At 45.1% G+C, this 22,233-nt stretch overlaps 1 protein-coding gene and 1 pseudogene across 3 annotated transcripts; one reads left to right on the top strand and one right to left on the bottom strand.

Annotated features, from left to right (window-relative positions):
- The first annotated feature begins 977 nt into the window (after positions 1-977).
- Positions 978-11,030, top strand: LOC136537195 (tau-cadinol synthase-like; annotated as a pseudogene).
- Positions 11,031-11,892: 862 nt separating this feature from the next.
- On the bottom strand, positions 11,893-16,336 carry LOC136539926 (peptidyl-tRNA hydrolase, mitochondrial). 3 transcript variants are annotated; one of them, XM_066531910.1, is made up of 10 exons: positions 15,893-16,336; positions 15,677-15,781; positions 14,819-15,021; positions 14,645-14,729; positions 14,460-14,527; positions 14,075-14,125; positions 13,927-14,000; positions 13,318-13,376; positions 13,169-13,245; positions 11,893-12,265 (listed from the first exon to the last, which is right to left on the bottom strand). In XM_066531910.1, the coding sequence occupies exons 3-10, from the start codon at positions 14,990-14,992 to the stop codon at positions 12,125-12,127; spliced, it is 729 nt and encodes a 242-aa protein (XP_066388007.1). In that variant the 5' UTR covers positions 14,993-15,021; positions 15,677-15,781; positions 15,893-16,336; the 3' UTR covers positions 11,893-12,124. The 3 variants fall into 3 exon arrangements, with proteins under 3 accessions (XP_066388007.1, XP_066388005.1, XP_066388006.1); XM_066531908.1 differs by lacking the exon at positions 15,677-15,781 and having other exon boundaries at positions 14,819-15,050; XM_066531909.1 differs by lacking the exon at positions 15,677-15,781.
- Between the last annotated feature and the right edge of the window lie 5,897 nt (positions 16,337-22,233).

Genomic DNA, 22,233 nt, shown 5'->3' with positions numbered 1-22,233 from the left:
CTCCCATAGCGGAGCCGAGGGGTCTTGCAGTGGTGCCGACCACTGAAAGACGGGTGCTGAGCACTCCGGGAGGGGTGTAGACCACTCTAGGAGTGGTGGCAAGCGATCTAGGAGTAGTGCCGAGCACTGCATCCGGGGTGCCGAGCATTCCAGGTGCTGTGCCGATCACTTCGGTGGAACAGGGAACTCCATCAACACTGATCGAGTTCACCTCACCTCCAAGTGACATCATTGAGTTTGTGGATGCCTTCCATGATGGTGAAGAGGTGCAGTTCTACAGGCTGGATGACATCGTTGGCGACACATGGCCCTCATGCCTGGCGGGTAGGTTGCTCAATGACCCAGAGCTCCTGCTCATCAGTGCAGAGGGATCACCCATGTTCACGCTGGCCGAGTGCGATGGAGATTGGCAACGGGCGATGCTGGAGGAGATGAAGGCGATCGAGGAAAACAAGACTTAGGATCTCGTCGATCCAACTCTAGGACGCCGTCCAATCGGCTTGAAGTGGGTGTACAAAGTCAAGAGGGACGAGCACGGCGCCATTATCAAGCACAAGGCGCGCCTCATCGCCCGAGGCTTTGTCCAGCATGAGGGCATCGATTTCAAGGAAGTCTTTGCACCGGTAGCGTGCATGGAGTCTATTCGACTACTACTGGCTTTGGCAGCAGCAAAGGACTAGCGTATCCATCACCTGGACGTAAAATTGGCCTTCCTCAATGGCGAGCTGGCGGAGACGGTCTTCGTCAGACAACCTTGGGGCTTCGCTGTCAAGGGAGCAGAGCACAGGGTGCTCTGACTATGCAAGGCGCTCTACAGGCTGCGGCCAGCCCCATGAGCATGGAATGCCAAGCTTGATGCCACGCTAGGCGAGCTTGGGTTCACAAGGTGCGCAACCGAGCATGCGCTCTACACGTGGCGATGGGGGAAGGAGGAGCTCATCGTCAGTGTGTATGTGCACGACTTGATCATCATAGGCATGCGTGCGGAGGACATTGATAGCTTCAAGCATGAGATGTCAGCTCATTTTCGAATGAGTGATCTTGGCGCACTCTCCTACTACCTCAGCATTGAGGTGAGACAGGGGAAGGAGGCGCTCACACTCAGTCAGAGCATGTACGCCTCGAAGCTATTGGAGCGGAGTGGCATGGCTGAGTGCAAGCCATGCGTGACTCTAATGGAGGAGCGACTGAAGCTGACGAAGGCTAGTACCGTGGCAAAGGTAGATGCAACACTCTACCGAAGCATCATCAGCGGTCTACGTTACCTAGTCAACATGAGGCCAGACATTGCGTTTACTATAGGCTACATCAGTCGCTTCATGGAGGATCCTAGAGAGGATCACTGGACTACAGTGAAGCGGCTACTGCGCTACATTAAGGGGACGATGGATCAGGGGATCGTCTTCCCCAAGACTGGTGGAAGTAGGCTGTAGCTCACTGTGTTCAGCGATGCAGACAAGGTGGGGGACATCAACGGACGGCGGAGCACTTCTGGCATACTCGTCTTCCTTGGGTCGGCTCCAATTTCATGGTTGTTGCTAAAATAGAAGGTGGTGGCGCTATCTACATGCGAGACAGAGTACGTAGTGGCGGCCAGAGTGGTGTGCCAAGTTGTGTGGCTGTGCCAACTGCTGGGCGAGCTAACCGGTGTGGAAGCTCACCCACCAGCACTGATGGTTGACAACTAGCCCGCCATCGCCCTCACGAAGAATCCAGTTCTCCATGACCAGCGCAAGCACATCGACGTGAAGTTCCACTTCCTCAGGGACTATGTCGATAGAGGGCAGATCGACATTGAGTTCGTTGAAATTGGTCAGCAACTCGCAGACATCCTCACTAAGCCGCTCGGCCATCTTCGACTCACGGAGCTGAAGGAGATGATCAACATGGAGGGGGTTCAAGGGTTAGCGGTAGGATTAGAGGAAGAATTGTTAAATAATCTACTGCTTCCTTGTGTGAACACGCGGTAGGGGAAGGCAGCACCAAAAAAGCTCCCTGCTGTTGTACTATAGCACTGTAGGTGCAGGCGCCGAATGGCTCACCTGCCGCACTATAGCCATAGCAGGGGCAGGCGCCAGAGTTAGCCCTGCTGTCCCTTCTAGTCACTATAGCAGCATGGTAGCTATACTAGGACTAGATGGATAGAGTTGTATATATAGTTTGCCGCTGCAACTCAGTAAAGAGTGAGTTTAGTTTGCCATCTCATCTATAGAGCTTCGGCCAACAATGGTGCTTGTGTTATATGCATGTGCTCTATTCTCCCTCCCGTCTTCTACCTCTAGCCATAGTGTGTGGTCGGACAACGCTTGACGTGGTCGACAACACTGGTGAGTGGTCGACTCACCCGTGCCGGTGATCCTGTGGGCCAACAAGTGCATGATCTTTGGCTGCCTTTGAGAATGGCAGCCTCCTCTGCTTCTCAGCCAGGCAGTTGTCATACAGCTCGCCTTCGTGCTCGATGTGGGGTAGCCCTTGGACCATCTTCTCCAACCGACCAAGCGTGTCGAAGCTGAGATGTCTAAACCGGGCATGCCATAGCCATGGTTCCTTGGTGTGCCATGCCGCCAGGCATACCGACTGCTCCACCTTCAAGTCGAGCAGGTACAACTAGTTCTAGGACTTCTTCAACTTGGCAGGAAGTCATTGCTCCCGATCTCTGATCCTAAGGACTCCGTCCTTGGTCAAAACCTCGCTACCACGCTCATCCAGCTGGCCAATGCTGATGATGCTTGAACATAGCTATGGGATGTAATATACATCCGTTAGTGCCCGTTCTTCATCATTCTAGCACCTAAAGATGATGGTGCCGTGCCCTCGGATTGCCACCCTTGAGCCATCACCAAACTTCACCGTACCGGTAACATCATCATCGAGCTCGGAGAAGGCTGCCTTGGAGCCCGTCATGTGGTTGCTGGCACCAGAGTCAAGGTACCACCGCTGCTCCTGCTCACCGCCCACATGTCTAAGATGGACTTGGGTACGCGGTTCGTCGAGGTAGACAGCTTTCAGAGCCTTCCCAGGCCCTTTCACCGCCATCACCTCTCCCTTCTCCTCGGCCTCAACGTCAAGCAGTGCATAGAATTTTGCCATTAGGATAGTGGCCTCATCATCATCATCATTAGCTTACGCTAGATGAGCCTTAGCCTTCTTCTCCTGCTTGTGATTTGGGCACTCCCTTGCCCAATGGCTTGTCTTCCCGTAGCGCTGACAGGCGTTGGGGTCAACCTGCTTCTTCTTCTTTGAAGAAGCCTTGCCACAGCACTTGTGATCGCCACCATGGCTGGAGGAGGCTACCCTGGAGTTCCTCTGAGCAGCCCACTCCTCTATCAGCAGCAGTTTGCCACTGTCCTTCGTTGTTGTCGCCTACTCTAGGTGCTCGTCCACCGCCCGCAGATGGCCTGTCACATCCTCAATGGTGAGAGTGGACAAGTCTAGCATCGTCTCTATGGAGAGAGCGATCTGTATGTACTTTGCCGGCATAGAGTGGAGGTACTTGGAGACCGCCTCCTCTTCATTGATGGTGACGCCATGACTCTTCAGCTTGCTGATGAGCATCTGTAGGTGGAGGGAGAAGTCCTCCATCGATTCACCATCCTTGAACTTGAGGTTGGTGTACTCTTGCTTTAGAAGCTGGGCCATCACCTTCTTTGCGCGATCGAAACTAATGCGCATCGCCGTAATGGCCTCCCACGCCTCCTTAGTAGAGCTTTTTGCCCCCAACAGCTCCCTATACTCTACCGGTACAGCAGCGAGGATAGCCCCCAACGTTGACATATCGTCTTCTTCATTGTCGGTGCCCTTGTCAATAGCATTCTAGAGCCGTCGGGCTCTGAGCTTGACCTTCATGGTCATCGACCACTCTCCATAGTTGGTGCGAGTCAGTGTCGGCCAACTGATGCCGCTGACCTCCCGCACCATGTGCATAACGACCTCCTATCGTGGCTGGGCAGCCACAGCAGCTCTGCTACTATCGCCTATCTCCAAACCATCTGTCATCGCCAGTGGTTAGTCCGGCGACGACGCTTGTATGGCTCCGATACCACTTGTTGGCCCACAGGATCACCGACATGGGTGAGTCGATCACTCATCAGTGTTGTCGACCACGTTAAGCATTGTCCGACCACACACTATAGCTAGAGGTAGAAGACGGGAGGGAGAACAGAGCACACACACAGCACAAGCACCAGCGTTGGCCGAAGCTCTACAGATGAGATGGCAAACTAAACTCACTCTTTACTGAGTTGCAGCGGCAAACTATATATACAACTCTATCCATCTAGTCCTAGTACAGCTGCCATGCTGCTACAGTGACTACAAGAGACAGCAGGGCTGACTATGGCACCTACCCCTGTTGTGACTACAATACAGCAGGTGAGCCATTCGGTGCCTACCCCTGTAGAGAGTATTTTCGGCGTCGCCTTCCCCTGCCGTGTGTTCACATAAGGAAGCAGTAGATTATCTAATAGGTGTCAGTCAACTTAAATAGTTCGGTCCAAAGGGCACTTGTAAAAATTTTATCACGGTCTGAGATGATCATAGTTGGTAGGCCATGCAATTTGTATATATTAGATAGGAAAATTTGAGCAACTGAGGAGACAGTGTATGGATGGGATATGCACAGGAAGTGAGCATATTTGGTAAGTTTGTCAATCACAACCAATATTGTGTCATAGGATTTGGATTTTGGTATGCCATCAATGAAGTCTAAATTAATTGTGTGCCAGGCAAAAGGAGGGATTGGTAAAGGTTGAAGTAAGCCAGGCAACTTATAGTGTTCAGATTTTGCCTGAGCACAGACCTCACAAGCAGTGATGTAGTCCTTGATATCTTGTTTCATGTTGGGCCAGACAAATAGAGCTTTGATCTTCTAATACGTTGTTGTGACTCCACTGTGACCACCCAGTCCACTAGAGTGTTGAGCTAATAAGATAGCCTAATGTGCTTCTTTGTGTGTACCCAACTAGATTCGACCTTTGTGCCTTATAACACCATCGACTAACGAGAAGCCTTTGTCATTTGAGCCGGTGAGTGCCAATTCAGCCCAGAGTTGCTTGCTGTGATCATCATGTTGATATCCCTCGATAACAATTTCCAGCCATTTTGGTGTAGATGAAGAAATTGCCATCACATTATGTGGTTCTAGTTTATGAGACAGAGCATCAACTGCATTGTTATCTAGCCCTTTCTTGTAGATGATTTTGTAATGTAATCCCAATAGTTTAATAAAAGCCTTTTGCTGCATGCCTTCCAACAATTTTTGATCACCCAAATGAACCAAACTTTTATGGTTAGTGGCAATAGTGAATTCTCTATGTTGGAGATAGGGTTTCCACTTGTTGACTGCGAGGATAAGTGCCATGCACTCTTTTTCATACATTGACATTGCTTGTGCCTTTTTACCCAATGCCTTGCTAATGTATGATATTAGATGACTATTCTGAGACAACACTGCACCAATCCCGGTTGTAGAAGCGTCTGCTTCGATATGAAAGCTTTGAGTGAAATCGGGTAGCGCTAGCACAGGGGCTGCGATAAGAGCTTGTTTCAGTGTATCAAAACTTAACTGCAGCTGAGGAGTCTAATGGAATAATGTGTTCTTCTTGAGAAGGTCTGTAAGGGGCTATTGATACTACCGTATCCTTTTGTGAACTTCCTATAGTAACCAAAGAAACCCAGGAAGCTTCTACGCTGTTTGGCGTCTGTTGGTGGTGGCCAGTTAGCAATGGCTTATGTTTTCTTGGGGTCTGTAGCAACTCCCTACCCACTAATAATATGTCCAAGATATTCTAGTGACTGCTGGGCAAAAGAACACTTGGATAGCTTCAAATAAAGATGGTGTTGTTGCAAGATACTAAAACTTTGGTCAAGTGACTTAGATGCTCTTGTAGTGTCTTGCTATAGATCAAAATGTCATCGACAAAGACCAAGACACATTTCCTCAGAAGATGCTGAAAGATGGTGTTCATCAGGCCTTGGAATGTCGTCGGGGCATTAGTAAGCTCAAAAGGCATGACCCTGAATTCCCAATGCTTGTGGTGAGTTCTGAAGGTCGTCTTTGGCTCATCGGCATGGACCATTAGGATCTGATGATATCTGGAGTGCATATCCAATTTTGTGAACCTCGCGGCTCTGTGAAGTTCGTCCAGGAGTTCATCCACTAAGGGAGTGGGTACTTGTTCTTCATGATGATGTTGTTGAGCTGACGGTAGTCCACATAGAAGCGACATGTCCTATCTTTTTGTCTTCACCACAATGACTGGGGAGGCAAAAGGACTATGACTTGGTTTGATGATTCCATTACTCAACATTTTAGTAATTTGGCGCTCAATCTCATCCTTCTATGTGGGAGCATACCAATAGGGTTTCACATTCACTGGTTTGACCCTTGGTAAGAGTGGAATGTGATGATACACTCCCTGGATGGAGGTAGAGAGTCTGGGTGCTAGAACAGGCTGGCATTAGCATCAATAAGCTGTTGGACTTCCTCTGGCACGGATTGTTGCTCGTGTACTGTAGTGGAGGGGCAAAAGTGTACTACTTGAGCCATGCCTCCTTGCCTGATCAGACCACATAGCTTCTTGATTTTAATTTTAGGACAGGCAGACAAGGAATCCTTGATACCCTTCGGGCATATTCTGGTACCCTTATATGAAAATCGCAACAGTTTCCTTTTCCAGTGAATCCACATTGGGTTGTGTGATTCCACCCAATCCATGCCCAAAACCAAATCAAAGCAAGAGATAGGCAAAATCCTGACTGAATGCGTGAATGTTTGACCCTGCATCCACCAAGTAAAGATAGACACCTATGAAAACCCTAGTTTGATTTTGACTAATTGATGAAACATATTTGGACTAATCCTTGCATCTAAGTATGTGACTAGATAGGATGGTCCAATCCAAGTGGAGGAGCTAGGTGGCACTCATGGATGGAGATGGCCATATGAAATGAAATCCATGGTGGTGGTGTGGATATGTGATGATGATCAAGCTCCGAGACATGGAAAAGAAGAAAGAGAAAAACAAAATGCGCTCAAGGCAAAGGTGATATCAATAGGCCCATTTTATTTTCGGTGATCGAGACACTATAGAGAGTGTGATCATATTTAGAATAAATGGTTGTACTATTAAGAGGGAAGCTCTTATTGAACAACTCGATCATCTAGTGCCACTAAGTGTTGGAAAACTTGTATTACATTTTAGGCCTAGTGCACAATCGGTGAGAAGTGGATAACCTTTGAAAAATGATTGTGAAAATACTAACACACTTGCACGTGATGGTGAAACATTTGGAGTGTTAGCACATTTACAAAGGTGGTGAGAAAGATGAAGAAAGGAGGCAAAACTCGGCTTGGGGTCCTGCCACGGGGGCACCGCCACCCCTTGTCCGGTGCACCGCCACCCCTATGGCGGTGACCGGTTGGGAGGCCGAGAGCAGCGGTGAAGAAGGTGGCCATCGGAGTGACCAGTGTGCACCGGCGTGCGTAGGGCGGTGCACCACCCCTAGCACCACCATGGGTGTCCAGTGGCACTGCCATAAAATTCTAGAGAGTAGGGGAAGGGCAACTGGGCACCGCCACCCTGAGGGCGGTGCACCGCCATAAAAATCCAGAGAGGTGGTATTTCAGGGGGGTTGGCTAGGTGGTCACCGCCTGTCTAGTGACCGCTGACAGACAAACTAGCCATTAGTTTCAACCATTGGAGGGGCACCATCACCCCTGTCCGGTGCCAGCACCACCGTGTCCGGTGCCCTCGCAGAAAGCTGCTCCAAAGGGGTAACGGCTTTATTTGCTTGTGGGCTTATAAATAGAGCTAGTGGCCAGCCTTGGACACTCTCTTGGCACTTCCAATAGCTGCATACACCCTTTGAGAGCTGAGCACACCACTGCACTCACTTGCACACTTAATTTCATCATCTTGAGTGAGATTGGAGAGACTCTAGTGCATTGCTTAGTGTTCTAACATCTTGTGGCACTAGTTGGGCGATTTGGGTTGGTGGAGATCTTGTTACTCTTGGTGTTTGCCGACACCTAGATGACCCAATGATTGTTGGATCGTCGAGCGAAAGAAGGTGATTGTCTCCGGCTCCGATCATTATGATTGTGAGGGGTTCTTATGCCTTCCCTGGTGGAACGTCAAAGGTAACTCTAGTTGATTGTGCGTGGCTTGTGGATCCTCATCTTGTATTGGTTGTGCGGAACCCGGTTGTGGGTTTGGTGTGTGATGCCAATTAGCGCATGAACCTCCAAGTGAGTGAATCGTCACAACGAGGACTAGCTTGCCGACAAGCAAGTGAACCTTGCTAAAAAATCTTTGTGCCATCATTGTCCCGAGGATTTATTGGCTCCATCTTGTGATCGGCTCACTCTCTACACGGCGGTATAAACATCACATCCCCTCTCATGTATTTACATTCTTAGTGTAGCTAAGCTCTTTAGTGTAATTAGTTTTGAGAGCTAACTTGTGTCAGGTCTAGTGGTTAGTGAGGCTCTTTAGTTAGTCTTTGAGAGCTCACTAACTTAGTGTAGTGACATAGCCTTTGTGTGATTAGAGACTATAGCAACTAGAATTGTGGTAGGTGGCTTGCATTTTTAGTAGGCTAGTGCAATATTTGTTTCGCTTTATATTTGTCTAACCATTTTACTTAGTGTTGTTGTAGAAATTTGTATAGGGTATTCACCCCCCTCTAGCCATTAGGACCTTTCAACCTGTTGGTTACTGCTGAGTTTCTGCCCATTTGCCACAGTCATAGATACCTCCGGTGCCGCAGTGACCTGACAATTGAGAGCTTGTACTGCCTTGTCACTGAGAAAAGTATAAGAACTTCAAGAATCAATCAATATCAATATCTCCTAATTGTCAACCTTGCAAGCAAGCTATATAGTTTTTCTACCTTGTACTGATGAGTGATGAGTGTATAGACATATTTTACACGATGCGTCACCAACAGCGCATTGGTTCCAAGCACTAGACGCATCGGATAAAAAAATGATAAGACTGATTGGTCCAAGGACCTGCGTGGGTCATTCAGCTGCTACAGGCTCCTCAGATTTTCAGCTCAAGTGTGCACTTGCACTTCACAAAAAAAGAGCGATATGCATATCAGAAACATCCAGTGCCAATTTTCCAGGACCTTTTCCGATCCTGTTGTCATACGCAAGTGATGAGTTCATTGATGATGTTTACAGGTTCCTAGGTAGTGAGTGCCACTGTGGCCTGTGGGCCAATTTGATAGATGATAAAGAGATTATAGTATGCATAAACTACTTGAATAAGCATCATTATATAATTGTATGAGATTACCTCCCAAAAAGAAGTTACGACCTTATAGCTTAAGATACCTACAATCTAGCACTTCTAAACTCTAATGATGTTTAGTTTTATCTGCTAAACCAGAAAAGGGCGGATGGTTTTGCAGAAGAATCTTTATATTTTCATCTAAAATTTGAAATAATATTTTGAATTTTTGAAACAATTTTTTTCATAAAACAAACCTCCTGTTCTTTAATTTATTCGTAACACAGTTAACAACCTAGGTTAATCTCAGATGGTGGAAAGATCTTTACAATGAAGGGGAATTGACCTACTCACGGGATAGTGTGGTTGAGTGCTACCTGTGGTCTTATACAGCATACTTTGAGAAAGAACACACAAGGGCAAGGATGATCCTTGCCAAGATAATCGCACTAATAATCCTGACAGACGACACTTACGATGTTCGTGCTACTTTGGAGGAGTGTCGAAAATTCAATGAAGCTATACAAAGGTTGGAGTGCTCCAATTTAATCTTACTAATTTGATCTAGGAAATCTTTAGTTCATATAGTATTTGCACTCAAAGCTGTAACCAGATAATTTTCCTACAGATGGGAAGAGAGTGCCATTTCTCTTCTACCAGATTATCTGAAGAAGTTCTACCTCAAGCTGATGAACATCTTTAAGGAGTTTGAGGACGAGTTGGAACCACATGAGAAGTACAGAGTCTCTTTTAGCAGAAAAGGGGTACAAGCACAACCCCCCTTTTTTTTGGAAAATCTTATTTTCCTCATAACATCAGTGAGCTTGGTCTTTGAAGTTTTGGTGATAAATCTTGTCTGAATTATTTGAAGTTTTTGCAAATGGTTATATCTGAGCCAAGAGAATTATATACTAGATATGTATGATGTATGAATCCTCCTATGTTTAATTATAGAACTATATATTTCAAGATGAGGTGCTGATTAGGATAAGAAACTCACTACCGATATTTATGTGCTACCAGTTAATTATTTCTGTTATGCATATATATGAAATCCAATCTTCTATAGGCAATATTGTAATGGTACACCTATCATATATATATCTGCATTCATACAGTGACCTCATATGTTAATTATCAAGCTGATGACCTTATACTTTTATATTTTTCATCTCCAGTTTCAAATATTATCAAGTAATTATCTCCAAGAAGCGGAATGGTTTCATGGTGGTTACAAGCCAACATTTAAAGATCAAGTGAAGATATCTACTGTGTGCTCAGGTGCTCCATTTGCATCTGTTGGGTTACTAGTTGGCATGGGAGACGATGTAGCAACCAAGGAGGCACTTGAGTGGGCAATCAGTTGCACAGATGCTGTCAAGGCTTTCGCAGAGGTGACACGCTTCATGAATGACCTTGCTTCGTTTAAGGTAAGATTAATTATAGTACATGTATATTCCCAATCAAAGTTAAAGATCATAAGTGTTACCTAGTAATGGATGTGTTTTCCACAGCGTGGAAAGAACAAAAATGACGTGGACAGCTCGGTCGAATGCTACATCAGTGAGCATGGTGTTACAACTGAGGTTGCCTTTGCAAAAGATAAATTCCCTGATTGAAGATGCATGGAAGACTATAAACAGAGCACGCTTTGAGAACAATGAGCTACTTCCAGCGGTGCAACGAGTTGCCAACATAACTGCCAGCATGCCGTTAATGTACGGTGATAACAAGGACGCATTCACATTCAGCGACGGTATCAAGCGCCTGTTTCTCAAGCCTATCCTGCTCTAGACAATATAGCCTACTGCCTATGTTATGAATGTACTAGTAAGCACCAGAATAAGCGGTTTACGTTATGAATGTCACACTAAAATTATTACTATTAGCAGGTTCGAGTCATTTCAATCTTGTTCTAAGTTTTTGGGGCGCTCTGAAAGGAAAAGGCATGTGTAAACGTTTTTATTTTAATAAAAAGTTTCTTTTGGTATCCTTGTCCAGTTACCGGGGACCCTATAGAAAAACCCTCTTTGATGGTTCTTGTTTATTTCTCTGCATCCATCTAGAGAGCATCTTCAACGGTTTTTCATAAGCCCACACTCTAAATTCTCAGTTTGAGAGCCATTTTAATAAAAGTAGCACTTTATATCTCTTCACCCTCCTACTTCTCTATATCTTATTCGACACTTTGAAAAGTTAGCCCTGTTCTCTATATTTGGCGAGCAAGAAATTAGAAATAAATTGTGACAATATTTAAAGATCTAACTGAACGATGTCGGAGAAGATTTTCTTTTTACCAAAATCCCTGTTCTTATCAATGATGAAAGATATAAAGAAACTCTTAAAGTTGCTCTACTATACCTGAGTTATACATGAAGGCGCCGTATAGCCGGGATAGCGCATATCTCGAGTTGTAGTTGTAATCTAGAATAAGTCGCAACAACAACCTCCTAGGATTTCTCAACCTTGTAAAGCCATAGTGGATTGCTATTGTTACCTATATCCTCTGATTTCTCACAAAACTAGGGAGACAATAAACACTTTCCCATACGATCGCGACTTGAGGTAGCCAGAGATGGCTTATCTTTTTTAAATAGATTGACAGGTATAGTGAATACCAAATAGTAAAACAAAGTGGATTGTTCGGAGTAGTAAAACACACCTTTTATTTTTCTAATTCCATAGTCCTCCAGCACCTTCTCACTACAACAAAAAATTATATTCGTGTCCGAGAACGACATCCTGAACAAGCCATTCTCAACTTCTAATTTGTGTCAATTTTGGTTGTCAACATAAAGCATTTTGCTTAACAAGCCATAAAACGAGTTTCATCTTTAGTCTGAATATCACGAGGTGTGCTGAAAGAGTAGTTCCCTAATAATCAGAGTCTAGTCATCGTTAGTCTGAATATCATGTGATCTCAGATGCTTATACTTCTGATCTGCATTTGACAATCTTGCCGCCTCTGTCAAACCCCTGGTGGCCACCATCTTCAGAATATCGACACCCTCTCTTATGGCTGAATCAATCTAGGTTGTAGCAAAACATGCAATCATGATAAGCTTTGGTTGTTGGTACATCAAATAAAGATAATATAACTTGTCCCAGTATGGGACTTAAATGGTGGTCCATCAATATTGTTGCGATACAATGATAATAAATTCTGATCTCATGTTTGTGACAATTGCATTAGTAGAATGAGTCCATGATCATCACTTGTAAAAGCTCAGCAGTATGACTAAGGCTTTTATTATTATTATTTCCCAACCTTCCATGCTTGGCAAGCTGCGTCCATCTTCAACTAAATCTTTCCATGACATGGTAGCATTAACTTGGACAGAAAGGAAACTCAAGGCCCACAGTTTTCAAGAGGTTGGCTCAGATTTAGCTCAAGCCCAACTCTCTAAATGCCAATCTCAACCTTTGATTTTAACTTTGACACCAAATTCAACCTGACTACAAGGCTAAATCAATCTTCTCAACACAAAATCAAACAAGCATCACCATATTCCATATACTGTGGTTGCTTCCTTTGAAACTATTCAGGAATGTGCAACCAGACTGCTGGTAAGAAGCAGCACCCACCAAATTAAAAAGTTTTCCAGTATCAATCCTCCTATCGCAGAAAGCATTGTGAAAGTTACCCAAGGTTTTGGTGAAGTTTATACCAAAACTAAAGCTTGCAGCATGTTTACATATACATACAAGTTTGCTGGAATAGTGGAATCAATATTGTATGGTCATATCTGTCAGAGAAATTTCGAAATTTTCTATTATTGGGTCCAGATAAAAGATTAACAATACAACAAATGTGGTAATGTGAATCTTACCTAGCTCATTAATAGCTACAGCAGAGTTCAGATAATATTAAAACAAATACCATAACATGAAACAATAACAACAGAAGCACAAATTACTAGTGAGATGTTTACCCGTTCACGACCAGTCCTATTGAACTTCTGAAGAACAAAGGCTTTAGGATCCATCTGGCCAGGTGGCCGTCCAATTCCTAAATAAGTCAAGATGAATTCTTGTCCAGCAAAATTAAACAAATTCTAAATGGCAAGAGTGTAGAAAGTACCAATCCTTAATCGGCAAAATTCTCGATTCTTACGAAAGTGGTATATAACACTCTTCAACCTGGTAAACTAAAAGGGTAAATGTTTATTGTCAAGATCAGATAAATCTTTTATCTGTCAACATCCAATAGATATCATATAGCTAATGGTTTATTTTCATACCAACCAAAGAAAATTTGACATAAGGTAATGTGCTGTTACACAGATTAAGAGTGTTATAAAGTAATGGATAGCCTTTTCAGATAACTAATTAGATGCCCCCCAAGTTATGCAAAATGGAAAGTGCAAGCAAGAAAAACAAACTAAAAGAAACATAAAAAAATGAAAGGAAAAAGGAGAGCAAGACAGATGTGTGAACACCACACTGATAGAAAAAAAAAAGAGAAATAGCTACAGAACATAAAAAAGATTCTTTTAGTGTCTCCTAAAGGCATGCCAACAACCCAGATTAGGGGACTTAGACAATGGCCAAGTTTGTGATGATAAAGTGGTTACCATTGCTGATATATGCATTTAAACATAGAGATAGATGTTTTTCCTTTCGAAATATAAACTTCTTTTGTTAGGTGGAAGATGATCCCACAAAACAAACAAAAATAAAGCCTACATACCCATTATGCCGTCCAAAACCTCCTTTTGGCTGTAAACGAAGAACTCCACACGGCAAGTCCATATCATCAAACGCCTGAAACTCACATACCAGAGAAGTCATATTGCCTTGTAACATGGCTCTAGCAAAGTTTAGAAACAAACACCTACCACTAGGACACGATTAAGTGGCAGTTTATAATAGGCAGCAAGTGGACCAACCTGCAAGTGAAAACAGAGACTGGTCACTAGTAGTCATCAAACAAGAATTGTGTAAACAATTTTGTATGTCCAGTTAAAGACAGTAAGACATACATAAACAAAAACCCATAATGCATCAAGATTACTATCATTAAACAGAATTAGCATGGTTAAGTTTACATGTTGTGCAATGGTACCTCAAATTCAAGAGGTAGCAGGTGAAACATCTGTTAGTATTTAGTTGTATCAACCAAATTAAAGCCCATATCACAGAAAATCAGTGAAAGAAACAAAGTATGCAAGAATAAAACAGTATTAGGCAGAAGTAGGAAACACGCCCAGAAGTGTCGCTTACAGATTCTCCACTGAGATTCATATAAGTCTGGGGCTTGGCAAGAAGAACAGGGACTCCATCAACCAACCCTGAATCAATGGTGAGGACATCACATTAATTTAACCCTTTGTGCTATGAAACAAAAACATGCATCACAAAATATGAGGAGTGATATTCTTTCTCAGGGTGCGTAAATGGCGCCAAACCTTCACCAAAGAGTGCTTTGAAGTAATGTGTAGTCAGGGGTATACCCTGGGATTGCGCAAATGCATCTATCATATCAAAACCCACCTGTGAGCAAACAAATTGCAAGAAAAATACAAGAATAAATACCAAGACATTGTGAAATTTTGAAATACAAGATGAGAAGTGCAACTTACGTTATGCCTGGTGGATTGATACTTCTCACCAGGGTTGCCAAGACCGACAAATAACCAGGGTTGTATCGGGGACAAGGACGAGGAAAAAGATGAATATGATGAGGATGTCTGAACGGTAGAAGTACAACATTTTGAAAGGAAGGGCATGAATCTATTCCAGGGCATCTCCTTCATGGTTTATTCAATCAGAGCCATCCAGAAATCTAATGAGTCCAAAATCAGATGTCAATGTCTGCAAAGTAAGACAGATTTGTTCTTGAAATACACCACAGTGAACCAGACAGGAACATAAAAATATGAATTGAACACCTAGCACATCCAACACTGCCTTATACTTATACATGCCAGAACAAGATCGACTTAAAACTTGCAGTGCAGCAGAAGATCAGAGATTCAAAACTGAATGTGGCATATAATCTAGCTTAGGTATTTCATTGAACACCTCCAGGGCACTTGACACAGTAGTGCTGCACTGCTGCTCCCATCTTCTAGATTCATACAAGCGCTTGCAATCACGAAACGCCTAAACTTTACATGCTAGAGCAGAGGCAGTACGAGCCTCATGACATGCTCGCTAGAACGAGAACGAGGTAGCAATAAAACAGAGCCTTGTGATAATGCATTAAGACAAGACCAAGAAAGAAAACAGGCCACAAACATGGAGTGCATTTTTGGACTCTAACCACTTGACAGACACTGGCGAAGCAAGGATTTTGGAATTGGGTATTCCCATTTTGCAAGAACAAAAGAACTCCAATCCAAAGTACATAAAAGTCCACCATACTAAAAATATTGTACAAATCTAAGATATCGATGAAATTAAGGCAAATTACATAATCCATAAAAAAAGAAAATTACTATTTCATTTTGCGCTCCTTCATGGCTTGAAAGCAGTTGATGATATCACTATACTTAGAAATTAGAACCAATTGATTCCTTCTCCATTTTGCAAAGCACTACGATCTTCGGGAACAATATACACTGAGTCACTAACTAAATACCAGTATGAACCATGCTACAAATTCAAAAATAGTCAAATAGGAATTAGGAAAGGAAAATTCAATCAGTCCTTACCCCTGCTACCGCCCTTGGCTTTGTGCACTGCTGGGCTGCTGCCGTGCTCGCCGGACTGCCTTCCCCTGACCTCCTATGCTGCAGCGTGTAGTTGGTGTTGGCTGCGGCAGCGCGGCCCCGGAAGTCGCACAGGCGTACCGCTGATAGGCCACAGGGGCGCCACCGCACGCCCACGTAGCTACCTAGAATTTCGCCAGAAACGTCACTCACCGTTAGGCCCAGTTTGGCAGCGCTTCCAACCGCTCCCGTAGCTCCGACTCCACTCGCTCCCCCAAGACCGCGATTAAAGCGTTTGTTAGGGCTCCTCGTTGGCTCCAGCCAGGTCGGCACGGAGTAGACGACGCGGCGGAGAGGACCGCAGGTGGCAGGCAGTGGAGGGGCGCGGGGGAGAGGAGCGCGGCGGATGGGAGCAAGAGTGGCGGCGCTGGAAGAAGGGGCGCGGCGGATGGGCCTGTCGGTGCGTGATTCTGGGCTTGTGTCATGGACTCTCAGCTGTGGGCTATAGCCAGTGGGCCGTCCTAGGGCTGGGGCTCACTGTAGCTGTGGGCTGTGGTCTGGGCATTGTGGATTGCGCGGTGCTGTCGGCAGCTCATGAGGCATCGAGCGCTTTGTACCGTCCTTTGGGCCATGGTGCAGTGTAGCGGATCACAATGGCTGCGATGGAGTTTCAGAAAGAGAAAATAGCGGTGATTGGACACGAGTTTTTGTTTGGGGGCGTGGCTAGTGTCTGAAATCTGGATCGTCCGGACGGACGCGTGTGTCCAGACGTCCGTGCAGCCCGTCCCAGTCCATCATAGCTCCATTCTTATCCGGTTTCGTCCCGTCTCATGCGCGCACTCCGCTCCCGTATCTACACCCGTCGGTCATTATCCAGACCCGCTCCTCTCTCTCCGCAGGGGCAGCACTCCAGAGACGAGACCCAACGTGCCCCTGATCGGAGCACCTGTCCGTCCGCCCCAAGCGCCCCCGTCTGCAGTCCCCCTGCGCGTGCCGCTCGCACCGTCCGCTTGACCCCCTGCTCCATCCCCGGCCGAACAACATAAAAAACACTTGAATGCAACATACGTCTGAAAAACAAATGAAATATTTAGAACATGCGTGTAGAACATATGAAACATCCAAAATATAACACTTGCAACTTGCAACATGAAAGCATTTGTTGCAACATAAGACTGAAACAGTTGAAACATTTTACAACATTCTGTTGCAACATATGTGTGAAACATATGCAACATCAAATAAAAAACAATTGCAACAGAGTTCGGAAACAGATGGAACATTTTGAACAAACGCTTGCAACATGCATATGAAACACTTGCAACATATGCAACATGTGTAACACCCCGATCTACTTTTGCAACATCAAAATGGAACAATTGCAACATACATCTGAAACGTCTGAAACAATTGAAACATACATATGTGAAAGAGGAAAAGGCTGGGGCTGGTTAATTCAGCCGCTAGAGTCAGAGCCGGCAGCGAGCGGCGGCACACGAGCACCACCACCACCAGCACCAAGTTTGGTTCGGTCGAGTGGGCGCACCAGCACCAGTGGTGCATGCGCGACTCGCGAAGCGAGGACCACCAGCACTAGCGCGCGTGACAGGAGGGGCGAGAAAGCGCTCACCTACGTTACCCGGATACGGATACAGGTATCGGATACGATACGCATCGGGTACGTGGATACGCTACTCAAAAAACAGTGACACTGGGATACGTTTAGGATTTTTTAACAACAACAACAACAACAACAACAACAACAACAACAACAACAACAACAACAATAATAAACATGATTTAATATGAAACAACATAGTTCACAACTTAAATGGTCACATCCACAACTTAAATGGCTTTTTTTTATCCTAGAGTAACTTCCTTGTACTCAAGATAGCAGTACTTGCATCGCCATTCAGCATTGCCTCCTACAACAGCCTTCTCTATAAGCACAACATGCTTCCACAATGAATTCTTCTTCTTTTGCTGGGCATCAACTTTGCACGTTCATCACGCGGCGCCATCTACTCGTACTAAGCTACTAACGTCTAACAAATAAAGATGAATAAAATTTCAGATCGAAGCACATCACATGATGAACAAAACTACAAGAATGGTTGGAGTAGGGGCGCAAGGATGCAGCTTACCAAATGTAGGGACTAGGGAGCCTGGAGTTGGGAGGGCCGGAGGGGGTGCCACCTGACTTGTCGCCGTCAGCCACTTGCCGCGACGCTGCCCTACTGTCGGTCGATTCGATGGTGGCGCAGGGCTGCAGGGGGTTGGGATTTCGGAGAAGGCGTCATCTCCGGCTCGCCGCCGGCTGCTTGCAGCCCGGCCGCCCGTCACCTATCGACACTCGCCGTCGCCGTCGCCGTCGCCGTCGCCGTCGCCGCCAAGTCTCCAGTCGAAGTGGAAGTGCGGGAGTCGAGATGCGGCACCGTTCTACTGCGAGCGTGCGGGGGAAGAAGGGAGGTCACGCGTGGGACAGTGGGAGTTGGGAGGTAGGTTGGTCCATTTTCATTTCATGGGCCGTATCCAAATCGGCCCTTACGTATCTGATACTCGTATCCAGGCTAGTACGTATCCAGATTTTCTAGTATGGCCTAGATACGTATCCGTGGTGTACCCGAGCCATATCCATATCCAAAACATGTCGGATACGCGATACAGACCCCCTGGAGTATCCACGCATAGTAGGCGCTCACGGCGGGGGCGAGCGAGCGGCGCCGGATGGGGCGCGCAGCAGCAGCGAGGCAGAGTGGCATCCACGTTCTCGGGATGGGATGGACGGAGTGGCAGCCGCAAGGCACTGTGGTGGAGAGGAGGGAGCGGAAAGGATAAGAATGTTTTTTCTTCTTTTTTAAACGGTTTGGGGCAAGGGCGAGTAGATGAGCGGTTGTTCGGCTATGTCGCGGCCCACCATTGGCACCGTCCAGGCAGACGGACGCCCTATACCCAACATTACCATTTTGTTTGTGCCCACCAGAAAGCATTAGGGAAGAGTGGTAGTCTGGTAGCAACTCTCCCCTCTTGCTCTCTCTACTGGTTATAAGAATTAGCAACCAGCAACATGTGATTCATACGACTAACCCTCTGTTTGGATCCGACCAGATTTTTTTTTACACAATTGGCAGGTGCGCTGCCTTTTCATTTATTTAGGAAGCAATTTGGTTATTTACAAATGGTTGAGAGAACAGTAAAATAAAGAAAAAACTACATAATATAGTGACTAGCTACCAGTACTCTTCTTGCGCTAGCTGCAGCATATATGCACATTATTGGCAATTGCAAGATTTCCTGCGTGGTGCACGCCTTGCTATCGATGACTCGCCTGCATCTTTCCTTCCATAGACTCGCTAGATTATCCTTTTGAAAAAAAAGAATATGATAGAAGAATCTCAGAATTCCATAATCCCATTCAAACAGACCAGATTTTAAATAAAGCATTATTACACGTAGCTTCCTAGAATCCGATGAAAAATAAGGGGAGACGACTAGTTTCTCAACCCTTACTGATCATGAGATATGCATGTATATGTCAGTCGTGCACACGAGGAGGAAGCCATATGGATCGGAGGAGGGCTCATGCATGGCCGGCCGTGCACGCACTGGACCTTGCTCCATAACTATATCTGTTTGCGTCCCCTTTGGACGGAACGGCAGCCAAAAGTTGTAATCATTCATGTGCGCAGCACAGGCACAGCACAGCCGCGGCTATGATTAGCTTACCTCTAAAGACTAAAGTGTCTCGCGCAGACCACGTTCTCCCCTCAAACCCAAAGCGCGCGCGCGCCTAATTCTGATCCTCTTTTGCGCTACCAAGCAATATAATGCAAGCAGCTGCCAACGACGCTTCTACCTTGCTTTTCCCAGCAACAAAATGTTAGTATATGGTATAAGCTAATATAAGCATCGATCGGCTGATCGGCATCGCCCATGATGAGCTCAGAAAGCTAATCACTCGTTGCCGCGTTTTTTTTTTTGGTTAAAAACCCTGCTTTGTGAATGGGACTCTCGCTCTAAGAACACGTAAGTACTAACGTCGAAGCCGACACTCGCTGTAAGAACACATAACACAAGCATTCTCTGATGGTAGTACAGTACTTAAGAACGACCATCAGAATTCACTTTAATTTGCAGAGATAAAATTGGGAAGATAAGGCGTCAGTTTTGAAGGAGAAGATTATGATTGCATCAGAATAGAGACGAGACGAGGCGAGGCGGCGATCGACCTGCGAGTCCAAGGAAGGATGATGAGTTCGTTGCTTGCTGCTTTATTTTCTTCTGGTCGGCCATGACCGGCCAGCCACTTGGTCTGCCAACGCTGCCGCCTAATGATTCCAAGCGCCAGCTTCCCATCGGTGCGCCTGTGCCCAAGACAGGAAACCTTGGCTGCTCTGAGGCGCTACCTGAAGTAGCTAACCACTGCTCTGTCATGTGTGCTCGGCTCTTCCTGCGTGTCCAGTCGCTTCGGCTTCATCTCATCTTCTCCCAAAATTTCAGGTACCTGCCGGCCCGGTCGTCAGTTAGTTGCGGCAGTCCAGAAGCTAGGGAGACTGGGAAACCTGTCTGCCTGTCCCTGTTCTCAAAAGCAATCCGACAAAATGTTAGTCGCCGTCAGCTTCCATCAATCACAGGCTGCAGCTTCGGCTTCAATCCTACTCGACGGCTGTGGAACTGTGTTACGGTGCAGCGTCCAATTTTTGTCAGTTAAGCAAACAGTCAATGCGGGGGTTTCTGTACAGTATATACAGACTAGTACGTGTACTATATAGTCAAGAAAGAGCTCTACAGTTAAGGGTGTTTGGCACGACTGCTCTTGAGGGGCTCCTTCAGCTCCAGCTCCTCCGCTTTTTAATGAAAAACAGCTCCATCAGAAAAACGTTTGGCAAGGCATCTCCACTGAAGCCAGATCCAGAGTCGTGAATGAGTCCTGCCAAACAGATGCTCGTATAGAGGTTTCAGTTTTGTTTGAGATTTTAATTTCGCGTGTATATATAATATAGCATGCACGTAGCAGCAGTTTCGAATTCAAAAGCTTATTCGGCAATCTTTTTCATTTTTTGGCGAGGCTGAGAGCACCTAGAGAGAGAGAGAGGACTTTGTGACTGTCTTCGTATAATCACCTAGCATCATCATTATGCATTCCTTAGCCAGTTTGGTAACTAAGCGATAGAATAGGACTAAGATAATATATAAGATCTTTTTGCTACAAAAATAATATATACTATATGGACACGAGCGAATCGAATAGATATAGAGGAACTAAAAGCAAGCATCTCTGTGTTTCCCATGTCCTTCGTCAAAAAACACCAAGATGCTTCTGCACTTTGCCATCTCTCCTATGATTTCCTGTCTGACCCCGGCAGACACTTTACACTCACACACTGTGAAGTGGAATAATATTCACCGATAGCTAGTAGGCACATAATATATGCAACTACTCCTATTATATTAATTATTAGGCAGTTATTAAGTTACCACACTACTACAGAATGAACTTGTTGTCCCGGGCGGTAACGGCCTTTAGTCCCGGTTACCGCGCCGGGACAACGATCCCGGGACTAAAGGTGGAACCTTCAGTCCCGGGTCATCGAACCGGGACTAAAGGCCCACCAGCCGAGTAAACCTGGCCGCACCCTTTAGTCCCGGTTGGTAACCCCAACCGAGACTAAAGGTTCCTTTTCTTTTTTTTATTTAATTTGTTTTCAGTTCAGTTACACATATTTGTTTAATATATAATATGTTTTTATGTGCGTATTCTACGTTGCTAATATAAATACACGCACGCATATAATCACATCTAATTCTCATCTCGAGCATTATTATATTCGAATAAAGTATGAAACTATATATATTATAGATATATATGTATATATACAACACTTTCATAATCTTGTTCTCGAAAATAACGATATCAATAAACATTTAATTTACATCATTAGTTTCTTAGGATCAAAGTAGAACTCGCCGTTGGGATTTAGCACTTTTTCTAGAAGATATCCTGCTATTGACTCTTGAACTGCTTTCAGATGGTCTTTTTGCATGACCCTTCGTTTCAACCATTTAGTCTTGCATTTGAAATAAAAGGAAAAGTATTAATATATATATATATTCATTTAAAAATAAAAAAAATTGATATATACGTACTCTGATGACATCTTCAGGAGTTCTTCTTATGTATGCAGTGATAAATTCACAAACGTAGTATCCACATAAGTTATTACCTGGTTTCTGCCGCAAACACCACTGTACGAGAAGAAGATTATTCTCATCATCTCACACGTAAATTAAAGTACGATATAGTAATTAAACACGTAGAGAAGTATATATAGTACAACTTA

This window comes from Miscanthus floridulus, chromosome 2 (assembly GCF_019320115.1).
Source record: "Miscanthus floridulus cultivar M001 chromosome 2, ASM1932011v1, whole genome shotgun sequence".
In the NCBI taxonomy this organism is placed as follows: Eukaryota; Viridiplantae; Streptophyta; class Magnoliopsida; order Poales; family Poaceae; genus Miscanthus; species Miscanthus floridulus.
This window is presented reverse-complemented; position numbering and strand designations above follow the sequence as displayed.